Raw genomic sequence first — 12,277 nt, forward strand, 5'->3', positions numbered from 1 at the left:
CTTTCTGTTTGTTAGTTTTCCTTCTAACAGTCAGGTCCCTCAGCTGCAGATCTGTTGGAGTTTGCTGGAGGTCCACTCCAGACCGTATTTGCCTGGGTATCACCAGTGGAGGCTGCAGAACAGCAAATATTGCAAAACAGCAAATATTGCTGCCTGGTCCTTCCTTTGGAAGCTTTGTCCCAGAGGGGCACCCACCTGTATGAGCTGTCAGTCGGCCCCTACTGGGAGGTGTCTCCTAGTTAGGCTAAACGGGGGTCAGGGACCCACTTGAGGAGGCAGTCGGTCCATTCTCAGACCTCAAACACCATGTTGGGAGAGCCACTGCTCTCTTCACAGCTGTCAGACAGGGACGTTTAAGTCTGCAGAAGTTTCTGCTGCCTTGTGTTCAGCTATGCCCTGCCCCCAGAGGTGGAGTCTACAGAGGCAGCAGGCCTTGCAGAGCTGTGGTGGGCTCCACCCAGTTTGAGCTTCCCTGGCCACTTTGTTTACTTGCTCAAGCCTCAGCAATGGCGGTCACCCCTCCCCTGCCAGGCTGCTGCCTCCCAGGTCAATCTCAGACTGCTGCACTAGCAGTGAGCAAGGCACCGTGGGCATGGGACCTGCCAAGCCAGGTGCGAGATATAATCTCCTGGTGTTCCATTTGCTAAGACCACTGGAAAAGCACAGTATTTGGTTGGTTGTGTCCCAATTTTCCAGGTACAGGCTGTCATGGTTTCCCTTTGCTAGGAAAGGGTAATCCCCCAACCCCTTGCACTTCCCGGGTGAGGTGATGCCCTGCCCTGCTTCAGCTCGCCCTCCTTGGCCTGCACCCACTGTCCAACCAGTCCCAATGAGATGAACCAGGTACCTCAGTGGGAAATGTAGAAATCACTGTCTTCTGTGTTGATCACACTGGGAGCTGCAGACCAGAGCTCTTCCTATTCAGCCATCTTGGAACAGAATTGAGATTTGTTTTTTTCTTTGATTTATTTTTCTTTTTATTTTAGGTTCAGTGGTACATATGCAGATAAAGTTGTGTCATGGGTTTTGTGGTAAATATGATTTCTTCATCTGGGTACTAAGCATAGTACCCAATAGTTATTCTTTTGCTCCTATTGCACCTTTCACCCTCCACCCTCAAGTAGGCCCCAGTGTGTGTTGTTCCCCTTTTGGTGTCCATGAGTCTCATCATTTAGTTCACACTTATAAGTGAGAACATGCAGTATTTGGTTTTCTGTTCATGCATTAGTTTGCTGAGAATAATGGCTTCTAGCTCCATCCATGTTATGGCAAAAGACATAATCTCACTGTTTTGTAGGACTGCATAGTATTCCATTGTGTACATGTACCGCATTTTCTGTATTTAATCTGTCCTTGATGGGCATTTGGGTTCATTCCATGTCTTTGCTATTGTGCATAGTTTTGCAATGAACATTTCTGTGCATATGTCTTTATGATAGAATGATTTCTATTCTTCTGGGTATACACCCAGTGATGGGATTGCTGGGTTGAAGACTAGTTCTATTGTTAGCTGTTTGACGAATCACCACGCTGCTTTCCACTATGGGTGAACTAATTTACACTTCCACCAACAATGTGTAAGTGCTCCCTTATCTTCATAACCTTGTTAGCATCTGTCCTTTTTTGACTTTTTATAAGAGCCATGCTGACTGGTGTGAGATGGTATCTCATTTTGGTTTTTGTTTGCTTTTCTCTAATGTTCAGTGATGTTAAGCTTTTATTATATGCTTGTTGGCCACCTGTATATCTACTGTGGAAAAGTGTCTGTTCCTATCCTATGCTCACCTTTTTTTGTTGTTTTAAAACAGGTCTCACTCTGACACACAGGCTGGAGTGGTGTGGCACCACCTCAGCTCACTGCAACCTCTGGCTTCTGGGCTCAGGTGATCCTCCTAGCTCAGCCTCCGGAGTATTTGGGACTACAGGCTCATGTCACCATGCCAGGCTAATTTTTTCTAATTTTAGTAGAGATGGGTTTTTGCCATGTTACCCAGCCCGTTCTCAAATTCCTGGGCTCAAGCCATCCACCAGCCTTGGCTGCCCAATGTGCTGGAATTACAGGCATAAGCCACTGTGCCAAGCCCTTTACCCACTTTTTTATGGGTTTGTTTTTTCTTTCTTGTAAAGTTGTTAAAGTTTCTTATAGATACTCAGATATTAGATCTTTTTCAGATACATAGTTTGAAAATATATTCTCTCATTCCTTAGACTGTCTGTTTCCTATGTTGATAGTTTCCTTTGCTGTGTGGAAGCAGTTTAGTTTAATTAGATTCAGTTTGACAATTTTTGCTTTTGTTGTGATTTCCTTTGAAATCTTCATCATGAAATCTTTGCTCACGCCTATGTCCTGCATGGTATTGCCTAGGTTGTCTTCCAGGGTGTTTGTAGTTTTGGATTTTACATTTAAGTCTTTAGTCCATCTTGAATTGATTTTTGTATATTGTTTAAAGAAGGGGTTCAGTTTCAATCTTCTGCATATGGCTAGCCAGTTCTCCCAGCACAATTTCTTGAATAGGGAGTCTTTTTTCCATTGCTCGTTTGGTCAGCTTTGTTGAAGATCAGATGGTTGTAGGTGTGTGGCCTTATTTCTGGGTTCTCCATCCTGTTCCATTGGTCTAGGTGTCTGAGACCACCATGTTGGGCAGGCTAGTCTCAAGTTATCTTCTGACCTCGTGATCGGCCTGCCTCAGCCTCCCAAAGTGCTGGGATTATGGCGTGAGCCACCGTGCCTTGCCGCTTTGCCTACTTTTTGGTGGAGTTGCTTGTTCTTTTCTCGCAAAGTTACTGAAGTTCCTTATAGATGCTAGATATAAGACCTTCTTCAGATACATAATTTTCAAATATTTTCTCCCATTCTGTAGATTGTCTGTTGACTCTGTTGATAGTTTCTGTTGCTGTGCAGAAGCTCTTTAGCTTAAATAAATCCACTGTCAATTTTTGCTTTTCTTGTGGTTGCTTTTGGCACCTTTGTCATAAAACTTTTGTCCATTTCTACATTCAGAATGGTATTGCCTATGTAGTCTTCCAGGGTTTTTATAGTTTTGCATTTACATTTAAGTCTTTAACCCATCTTGAGTTGATTTTTCTATATAATGTGATGAAGGGGTTCAGTTTCAGTCATCTGCATATGGTTAGCCAGTTACCCAGAACCATTTCTTGAATAAGAAATCCTTTTTCCATTGCTGTTTGGTCAGCTTAGTTGAAGGGTCTGACAATGGTTGTAGGTGTGTGACCTTATTTCTGGGCTCTCTCTTCTGTCCCACTGGTCTCTGTGTCTGTTTTTGTACCAGTACCATACTGTTTGGTTACTGTGACCCTGTAGCACAGTTTGACATTGGGTAATATGATGTTTCCAGCTTGATTCTTTTTATTAAGAACTGTCTTGGTTATTCAACTCATTCTTGGTTCCATGTGTATTTTAAAATAGTTTTTTTCTAATTCTATGAAGGGTGTCATAGGTAGTTCAACAGAAATAGCATTGAATCTGTACATTTCTTTGGGCAGTATGGCTGTTTTAATGATAATGATTCTTGCTATCTATGAGCATGAGATGTTTTTCCATTTGTTTGGGTAATCTCTGATTTTTTAAGCAGTGTTTTGTAATTCTCATGGTAAAATATTACACCTCCTGGTTAGCTGTATTCCTAGGTATTTTGTTCTTTTTATGGCAATTGTGAATGGAATTGCAGTCCTGATTTGGCCCTCTGCTTTGCTGTTGTTGGTATGTAGGAGTTCTAGTGATTTTTGCACGTTGATTTTGTATCCTGAAACTTTGCTGAAGTTGTTTACCAGCTTAAGGATCATTTGGGCATAGACTATGATGTTTTCTAGATATAGAATCATGACAACTGCAAATAGGGATGGTTTGACCTCTCTTTTTGTTTGGATGCCCTTTCTTTCTTTCTCTTGCCTGATTGCTCTGGCCAGGACTTCCAACACTAGGTTGAATAGGAGGGTGAGAGAGGGCACTGCAGAAATTGTGGTCTGAAAATCCAAATTCAGTTCCTGCTCCATTCATCATACATATTTTGAGCTGTGATTTATCAAATACAAAACAAAACAAAACAAAAAATTTCTCTGTTAATTCTGTCTTATTGGCCCCTCACTTGCAAATACAGGCCCAGATGCACCAGAGCTCAGCACCACGGACAGCACCACAGAAGAAACAGCTTTGGGAGACTTGGACATCAAGGACAACACTAGCAAAGAGTAGATTTATTCTTTGGGGGCTTTCAGCAAAAACTGAAAAGCCCTACAGACCTTTCAGAAGGTAAGGCTTTAGACTGCAGAAATAACCTACTGTGTTTTGAGCAATGATGTATTTGCTGGGAGAAGGTCATGAATTTGGGTTGACAAGCATGAAAGACATGTTGAGTAAGTCTCTAGAGGCAAACAAAAATTGTTTGTTCAACATTGGTTCCTTGGCTGTATGTCTTCTCTTTTTATCTGAGACATCACTCCTGGCCACCAAGAGCATAGGGTAGTAGCTGGTATAAAGATGAGTGTAACAAATGGCCTATATGAGCTGAACTGAACTGGTGAATATCAGTCAAGAAAAGGTAGTCACTGTGTGTTTGTATAGCAGGGACAGCATGCAGGACACTGTAGGTTATGCAAATACAATGGGCATCATCCAGCGACATGTAGATATGAAATCAAACTCATGTTCTGCTCAGAAACTCATGGGGTCCAAGATAGTTTTTATCCACTCAGAGCAAGTATTGCCTAATTCCCCAAGAAATGATTTCCATGCTGATGAGGGGGCCTATGATCCATCATCAAAATAGAGTGGTGACCAAAACTGTGAGAGGTATGATATAAGGGGGGACATGTACCTAACAAGAACCTGAGACTTCCCAGTGACAGCAGAAGGAATTTCAGTTCATACAGGAAAGCAACAAGAAAGAGAGGCATGAAGGTATCATTTACTGTGCATTGACACCTCAGAGTATCTGGATATTAGGTTAAAGGAGGGCAAGGAGAGAGGCATACTCATGAGTAAGGTTGGAGCTGAACAAGTTGTGGCAATGAACATGGAAAGAGAGGATGAAAATGATCAAATTGACACCTGTGATAGGCCCTGCAGACAAAGAGGCTATTTGATGAGACCCTCTTCAGTCTGCATTGTTTGGCTTTTAGGTAAAATGTTGTTTATCTTCTCCTAAATGGTTCTCTATTTGTGCTATGAACCAGATGACAACAGCTCTTATAGAGGGAAAAGGGCTGTCATTGTGCCTACTTGGTAGGAGCTCTAAGAAGCTGACGGTAGAAGGTGAGCCAACTGTTGCAGAGAAACGTTTTCAGAGAAGATGAAATTAGGGGTCTTGTTGGTTTCAGCAAGATGTGGACCAGTGATGGATGCCTATTTTTTCGTTCTTGTTTGTTTGTATTGGTTTCTTTGTTTTAATTTTTATTCATGTACAAAGAGTTAGCATGGTTTCTTTCGTTGAGTGGATGTCTTGCTTATTAATTCAAGGAGCATCACTTAGTCCAACTTAATGAGACCTATATCCTTTAAGTACTTGTGGAAACAGAAGCGGCACATATCAAGACAATATTTTCAGATAAGGAGATGCTGGTTTGAGCAGATGCAACAAGGGTGAGAACCCTGGCTGATTTTTTTGTAGGTGGCTCCAGTAGAGCTGTTGGTGACCCATCTTGCTTTCAGGATGCTGTTTATTATCTTTTGCCCCTCTAAAATAAGTGTGTTCACTGCATTTTCCTATATCTGTTTTAGTCTTGTATGTTTAATTTGTATAGGGCAGACAATGTATTTCTTTAGTGCATATGTTGAAAGAAAGTGCACCTGATAATTTCTAGTCACTTCGTGGACACCAGATCCTGATTGGATGAAAACATTCTGGACTTCAATCTGAGCCTGTTCCTATAAGTGTATTGCCTTCAGTGGTTCCTTACAGGATTAGTGCTTTTGATATGTGGGAAAAATGTAAGCCTGTGAGGACTGAGTGGAAATAGTTGCAAAGGATGCTCTCTCATGACTGCATGTGAAAATAACCACATCTTATGAAACCCCCCTCCCTTTGATTTGGGCTTGTGTATGGCTCACTTTGATCAATATAGTGTCATAGAAGTGACACTGTGTGCCTTTCAAAGCCAGGTCCTATGATGCCTTTCACCTTCTTCCTGAGCCTTTTGGAAGGCTTTCTTTGGTGGCAGCCAATCATCATTCCTTAAGTCCAAGAACCATGAGACTCTTATGATTTGAGGGAATTCAAGGCATGAATAGGGAAGTGACGTAGGGAAGGAGATAATCAGCCAGCCCGTAGGTGCTCACCCAGCCCTCGTGTTGAGTCAGACATGAGTGAAGCATCCTCTGGAATCCCAAACTAAAAGACGCTTCAGAAAACATGACTCTCACCACATGATCTACTACCCACATGAGCCCAGTTAACCAAGAAAGATCAGAGTAAATGATTTCTGTAAGCCAACATATGTTGGGAGATTTGCTGTGCTGCAATGCCTAATGAAAGACCAGCAAAGCAAGGTCAGCTCACTGTGTCCATGTGTATGAATTGTGTCCATCCCCAAAATAAACTACATATTTTCTGATCTAAAACCATGACCACTTGTTTTTAAACAGAAATCCCAGGATTCTGCCACATACTTTGGAAAAATCTCACAATTATTATTATTATTTTTTAGTTTTAAGAAAAATTGTACTTTAGTTCTGGGTTATATGTGCAGAATGTGCAGTTTTGTTACATAGATATACATGTGCCACGGTGGTTTGCTGCACCCATCAACCTGTCACCTATATTAGGTTTTTCTCCTAATGTTATCCCTCCCCTAGCCCCCTACCCCCAAACAGTCCCTGGTTGTGATGTTCCCCTCCCTGTGTCCATGTGTTCTCATTGTTCAACTCCCACTTATGAGTGAGAACACTTGGTGTTTGGTTTTCTGGTCTTCTGATAGTTTGCTGAGAATGACAGTTTCCAGCTTCATCCATGACCCTGCAAAGGACATAAACTCATCCTTTTTATGGCTGCATAGTATTCCATGGTGTGTATGTGCCACATTTTCATAATCCAGTCTATCATTGATGGACTTTTGGGTTGGTTCCAAGTCTTTGCTATTGTGAATAGTGCTGCAATAAACACATGTGTGCATGTGTCTTTATTGTAGAATGATTTATAATCCTTTGGGTATATGCCCAGTAATGGGACTGCAGGGTCAAATGGTATTTCTAGTTCTAGATCCATGAGGAACTGCCACACTATCTTCCACAATTGGGGTTCTTTAAGAGAAATCTTTGGACTCCTATGATTCTCTAACTATTGCTTGGATTGAAATTTTCAAGTGAGAAATGTGTCTTTTTGAAAAGCTCCTGTATGGCAGCCTGTACAGAGCCAGACACTGTGTTAACACACAATAAATATCTCGAAAATAATGGAAAGTATTAGGAAATTCCACTAGATTGTTCTTAAGTTACAAAATTTCTCCCCAAAGCCACGAGGTACATCTGTGTGGCTGTAAACAGCTACCTAACATTTCAGTGCAGTGAGTCATCTAAGATAGGGTAAAGATTTTGTCGCAGAGTCTCTGATGTCAACAATATGCTGTCGAAGGATGCTGTACCTAATGTCTTCTAAGACATTCCAGGGACCTTGCCACTCACTCCTGGAGTCACAAGAAGGCTTATCCTATTTGATTTCTGGATGCCTCCCATAAAGTTCCTCGGGGCCTCTTGGGGATGACCATTTCCTCTTTCCCTCTTAAAGCAAGAACCAAATTCTGGGAAGTTTGGTGATGTTTTAATGACCAAGTGCAGGGAAAAGGGTGAGGATAGATCATGCTCTTAGCAGGCTCTGGGGATCCTATGGTCACATGGAAAGAGGGATTCCTCAACAATGAGGTGTGTGGTCATCTCCCTCAATTGCAGACAGACATTAAGGTCAGGAAGATATCTTCCCACACTTGCACAATCTTCACAGAACACGGTGGAAGTGGATGGGCAAAGATGTATGGTGTTGGCCATTTATTATTACCTACAAGAGGAAAAGTGCCTCAGAAGGACAGTATGCCACCAAACAAACTTTCAGCCTTCTCTCTACTCTCTCCTAGTACCTACAACATCCCCTGAGAAAACTGCTGGTTGTATAACTGAACCCAAGACTCACAATTCTGTTAAAGATTAACTATTTGAGAGAGTGCTCACATTATTTCTAGTGTTTCCTTCAGCAAGGCTGTACCACTCTGTGTCACATCGTCTATGTCTGCTCAGCCTCCCGTCTAGCTTGGAAAATCCCTATGGCTAGTGACTGTGTTTCATGAACTTGAATCCCTGCATCTTGTACAGGGGTTCAAACAGGATTAACACTGGATTATGTTCATTGAATGCATATATATCTGTTCCATGAACTCCGACTGCCATTCCCTACTGATGGCCCCATTTCTCTTTGGAGTTGCCTAGATCTGGGCTGATGGTGGCCAATAATAAAACTCAAGTGTTGTTGGAATGGTAGAATAGGACAAGTGTTGCAAAACATAGGCTATCATTTTGAACGTTTTCTAAGCATAGAAAGAGATCCCTCACTTGAATATGAATAAAATGTGAATCTTTTGCCCTACTCATAAGAAAGGGCCAGAACATTTGGATATATTCTTCATTACTGAGGCTATAAATTAACCTTCTAGGTGTCAATTTGTTAAATTTAAAATGCACACATTTTGAACCAGTTATTTCATTTCTGTATGATTATCTTTCAATATAAGTAATGGAGGTGGATAAAACAAAAGAATTGACTAGAAGTCTGAGTACAGCACCATTAGTGAGAGCAAAATATTGGAAATAACCTCAAGGCCCTTAAAAAGAGTCAAGATCAATAATCTTGGGTAATCCTTATAATGCAATATTATGCATTCTTTAAAAACTGAGGAAGCACCATTAATAGGCGGTATCTTCAAGATATATTCTTTGACAACAAATCAACTCAGTTTTTAAGGTGTAATGTGTAGAGCAATGTATACTAGGATTTTCTTAAAAACAAATGAAATTATAGATCTATATGCTTCTATAAGCAAAGATTTCCTGTGGAAGGAGAGCAGAGTACTGGTAATGCTCTCAGGAATAAGATTGGGTCCAGGAGTGAGACAAAGACTTAATTTTTCATTGACTAAAACAATTTTATTCTTATGAATATTGTATTCATTCAGCAAAGTGAAAATTTAAATAGCAACATAAGTAGAAATGAATACAGTGAGAAAAGACAGAGGAGATTCTTCACCTTGGGGGAAATGCCAGATGAGCTAATACTGATCACGGTCAGATTTTGGAAAAGAGCTGAGGATAGCAGTGCAAGCAGAGGGTGCTCTGTGATAAAAAGCCTGGGGTAAGAGTAGTTATGAGAAATGGGTCCTGAAAATCTATTGGGGTCAGGCCAGGGAAAGCTACCTCCTGCTCTGAGAACCCATGGAGGCTGGATACCGGGAGCTCCTGGGGCACTCACCTGGTATTCATTGTCTAGCACCAAGATGCTTAGATCAAATTGTCTGCCGTCCTTGAAGAACACATTGCGGCATCTCCCCTCACACTTCCAGGCCCCACACACGTGGCTGTCAATGACCAAACAATGGCCAAAGTGCACTAAGAAATGGAAGGCGATGTCTGAGTTCTCATTCATCCCAGTGTAGAATTCCACCCGCAGCTCTGGGTCATTGCTGAGGGCAAAGCACACAGAGTGTTGGGCAGGCCCCTCCCTTGTGGGACACACACTCAACACACACACAAATCCCTTCCTTCCTTTCCCCAAGGCAGAAAGAAGCCTCCCTGGTCTCTCTGGTGATACTGCAGGCCTGGTCCCTGTGGGGCTGTTTTAGCTCCTCATATGTCCCCCAGGCGGGGAGATTCTCTGCTCCTCACAAAACGGAAAGTGAGCCACAGTCACTTACCTGGGTCTATGCCTTGTCCATTCCCTGAAAATTCTGTGCCCCTTGATAAAGAGTCACAGCCCTAACCCCTGAGTGTTCTCCTCCCTTAGGCCTCATGACTGGCCCACATTTCAGCCACTGCAGGTTTCATGCTTGGTGCTGGAGGGTCTCCAGGACCTGCGCCTGCATGGTTCCTCCATCCTGCCAACTAGAAATTTCCACATCACTCACATGAGACCACCTCCTGAGTAAATATTCTCCCTTCTTTTCCACCCCTGTGCCATGCAGTACTCACATGAAAGGGAGGATTGGTGTCCCTCTGATTGTCATGCAAGAACCAATGGACAAGGACACAGGCCTTCTGTGTGGCATCTGCTAGGGGATTGAGAGTGGGTGAAAGGGGCTGGGCCAGGTGTGGCCTCCTCTTTTGTGACAGATTCCCATGATGTAGAAAATTAGAGATCAACAGGCAAACTGTGAGGACTTCCCTCTTTCACCCTATCACAGTCAGAACTCCATATTACTAAAGACATGAGGGTCTCATAGTTAGGAGCTAGGATTCAGGAGCCAGGCTGCCCGGACTCCAGTCCTGATTCTGCCTCTTACTGGCAGTGCCACCTTAGATCCATACTTGAACTCTGCCTAACTTAGTTTCCCAGGTACAAGAAGGATTATTTAAAATTCTTTTTTTCTGTACTTTCTTTACTTTTTATTTTTTTGTCTTTATTAGTAATTCTTACTAATGGGTGATCTTAGTGATAGAGAAATTAATATCTGTGAAAACAAGACTTGAGGATCTATCAGTGGAGAAATTCAATCCAGTAAGAAGCAACACTTGTTGAAAGAGAGAGAGAAATAACAAAAGAACTGGAAACCCCTGTGTGTGGGATGCACAAGCATCACTATCATCAAGGGCTGTGGGCATCTTTCCCAGAAGCTGTAAAAATTGTTGACAGCACAGCTGCAGCACTTGGACAAATGAAGAGTGTGGGTCAGGGAAGTAATTAGAGATAACCTACAAGTGGATGATTTTTCTTCCTTTTTGAGACATGGTCTCACTCTGTCACCCAGGCTGATGTGTAGTGGTGCACCCATAGCTCACTGAAGCCTCAAACTCCTGTGCTGCAGGGGTCCTCACACCTTGGCCTCCTGAGTAGCTGTGGAGAAAGATGCCTGCCAAGGCTGGGTGCGGTGGCTCACGCCTGTAATCCCAGCACTTTGGGAGGCCGAGGCAGGTGGATCTCAAGGTCAGGAGTTCGAGACCAGCCTGACCAACATGGTGAAATCCCGTCTCTACTAAAAATACAAAAACTAGCCAAGCGTGGTGGTGATAGATCCTCAAGTCTTGTAATCCAAGCTACTCAGGAGGCTGAGGCAGGAGAATCACTTGAACTCGGGAGGCGGAGGTTGCAGTGAGCCGAGATTGCACCATTGCACTCCAGCCTAGGCGACAGAGTGACTCCGTCTCAAAAAAAAAAAAAAAAAAAAAAATGCCCACCAAGTTGCCTCTCTGTCACTTAAAGTTTTTGTAAAGACAGTGTCTCACTATTTTGCCCAGGCTGCTGTCATACTCCTGGCCTCAAATTATTTTCCCATTTTTGCCTACCAAAGTGGTAAGATTATAGGCATGAGCCAGCAAACCCAGCTACTTTGATGATTAATATCCACTGTAAACTCTATCTAAACTGAGGCTACCCTTGTTTCTTTCTGGTTTGAGGTGATTCAGTCACTGAAACCACAGTCTCCAATGTTCTTCCTCAGAGAGCCAGGACTTGCACACTCTTCTGACCTACAATGGGAATGGCAGCCTTGGGTGGGAGACAGGAAAAGACCTGAGGATGAGAGGCAGGAGATGATGGTCACTGTGTGCAGACTCCACCTGAGGAACCATTGTTCCCATAGTCTGGATTCCTCTTTTCCACTCTGCCTGGGAAGAGACATCTACAGATCATACATTCTGCTCTCATTAATGCTCACAAATGAGTCATTGGTAACTCCCAGTCCCCAAGATCCCCACCAGTTCTGTCACCCAGGATCCACACTGACACATATTAGAAGATGCACAGCTGCTTCATCAGAGGCCCTGCTGTGTGAGGAGGAAACTTCACACAGACAGAAGGCCACGTGCATGTTCCCAGTTCAACACCCAGTCATATCCCAGCACACACACAACCACAGTCACACAGAGCCACACCACTCACTGAGTCACACATGCCTGCTCACTGTCCATATAAAGATGCTCATGCATTGGTCTGGGTGCGCTCACACACACACTCACATCACAGACAGGAAGACAAAACATAGTCACCCTCTTACACTCAGGCACGTCCCACCCATCCTGGTGGGCTCTCCATCTTTTACCTAAAGTAACATCATCTTAGCAGAGTTG

The 12,277-nt window shown here is 43.0% G+C and overlaps 1 protein-coding gene across 1 annotated transcript; it reads right to left on the reverse strand.

Moving 5' to 3' along the window:
- Positions 1-7,756: 7,756 nt before the first annotated feature.
- On the reverse strand, positions 7,757-11,496 carry LOC129019677 (galectin-10-like). The gene is made up of 4 exons (XM_054462715.2): positions 10,184-11,496; positions 9,468-9,678; positions 9,246-9,331; positions 7,757-8,006 (listed from the first exon to the last, which is right to left on the reverse strand). The coding sequence occupies exons 1-3, from the start codon at positions 10,258-10,260 to the stop codon at positions 9,284-9,286; spliced, it is 336 nt and encodes a 111-aa protein (XP_054318690.1). The 5' UTR covers positions 10,261-11,496; the 3' UTR covers positions 7,757-8,006; positions 9,246-9,283.
- Positions 11,497-12,277: the final 781 nt, after the last annotated feature.

This window comes from Pongo pygmaeus, chromosome 20 (genome assembly GCF_028885625.2).
Source record: "Pongo pygmaeus isolate AG05252 chromosome 20, NHGRI_mPonPyg2-v2.0_pri, whole genome shotgun sequence".
NCBI classification, from domain to species: Eukaryota; Metazoa; Chordata; class Mammalia; order Primates; family Hominidae; genus Pongo; species Pongo pygmaeus.

Coding starts and splice junctions, on each gene's coding strand:
- LOC129019677 (XM_054462715.2), bottom strand. CDS start 10,260: ATGCCACACAGAAGGCCTGTGTCCTTGTCCATTGGTTCTTGCATGACA. Junction 9,679..10,183: donor ACACCAATCCTCCCTTTCAT/GTGAGTACTGCA, acceptor CTTTGCCCTCAG/CAATGACCCAGAGCTGCGGG. Junction 9,332..9,467: donor TGCTAGACAATGAATACCAG/GTGAGTGCCCCA, acceptor TTTTTATCACAG/AGCACCCTCTGCTTGCACTG.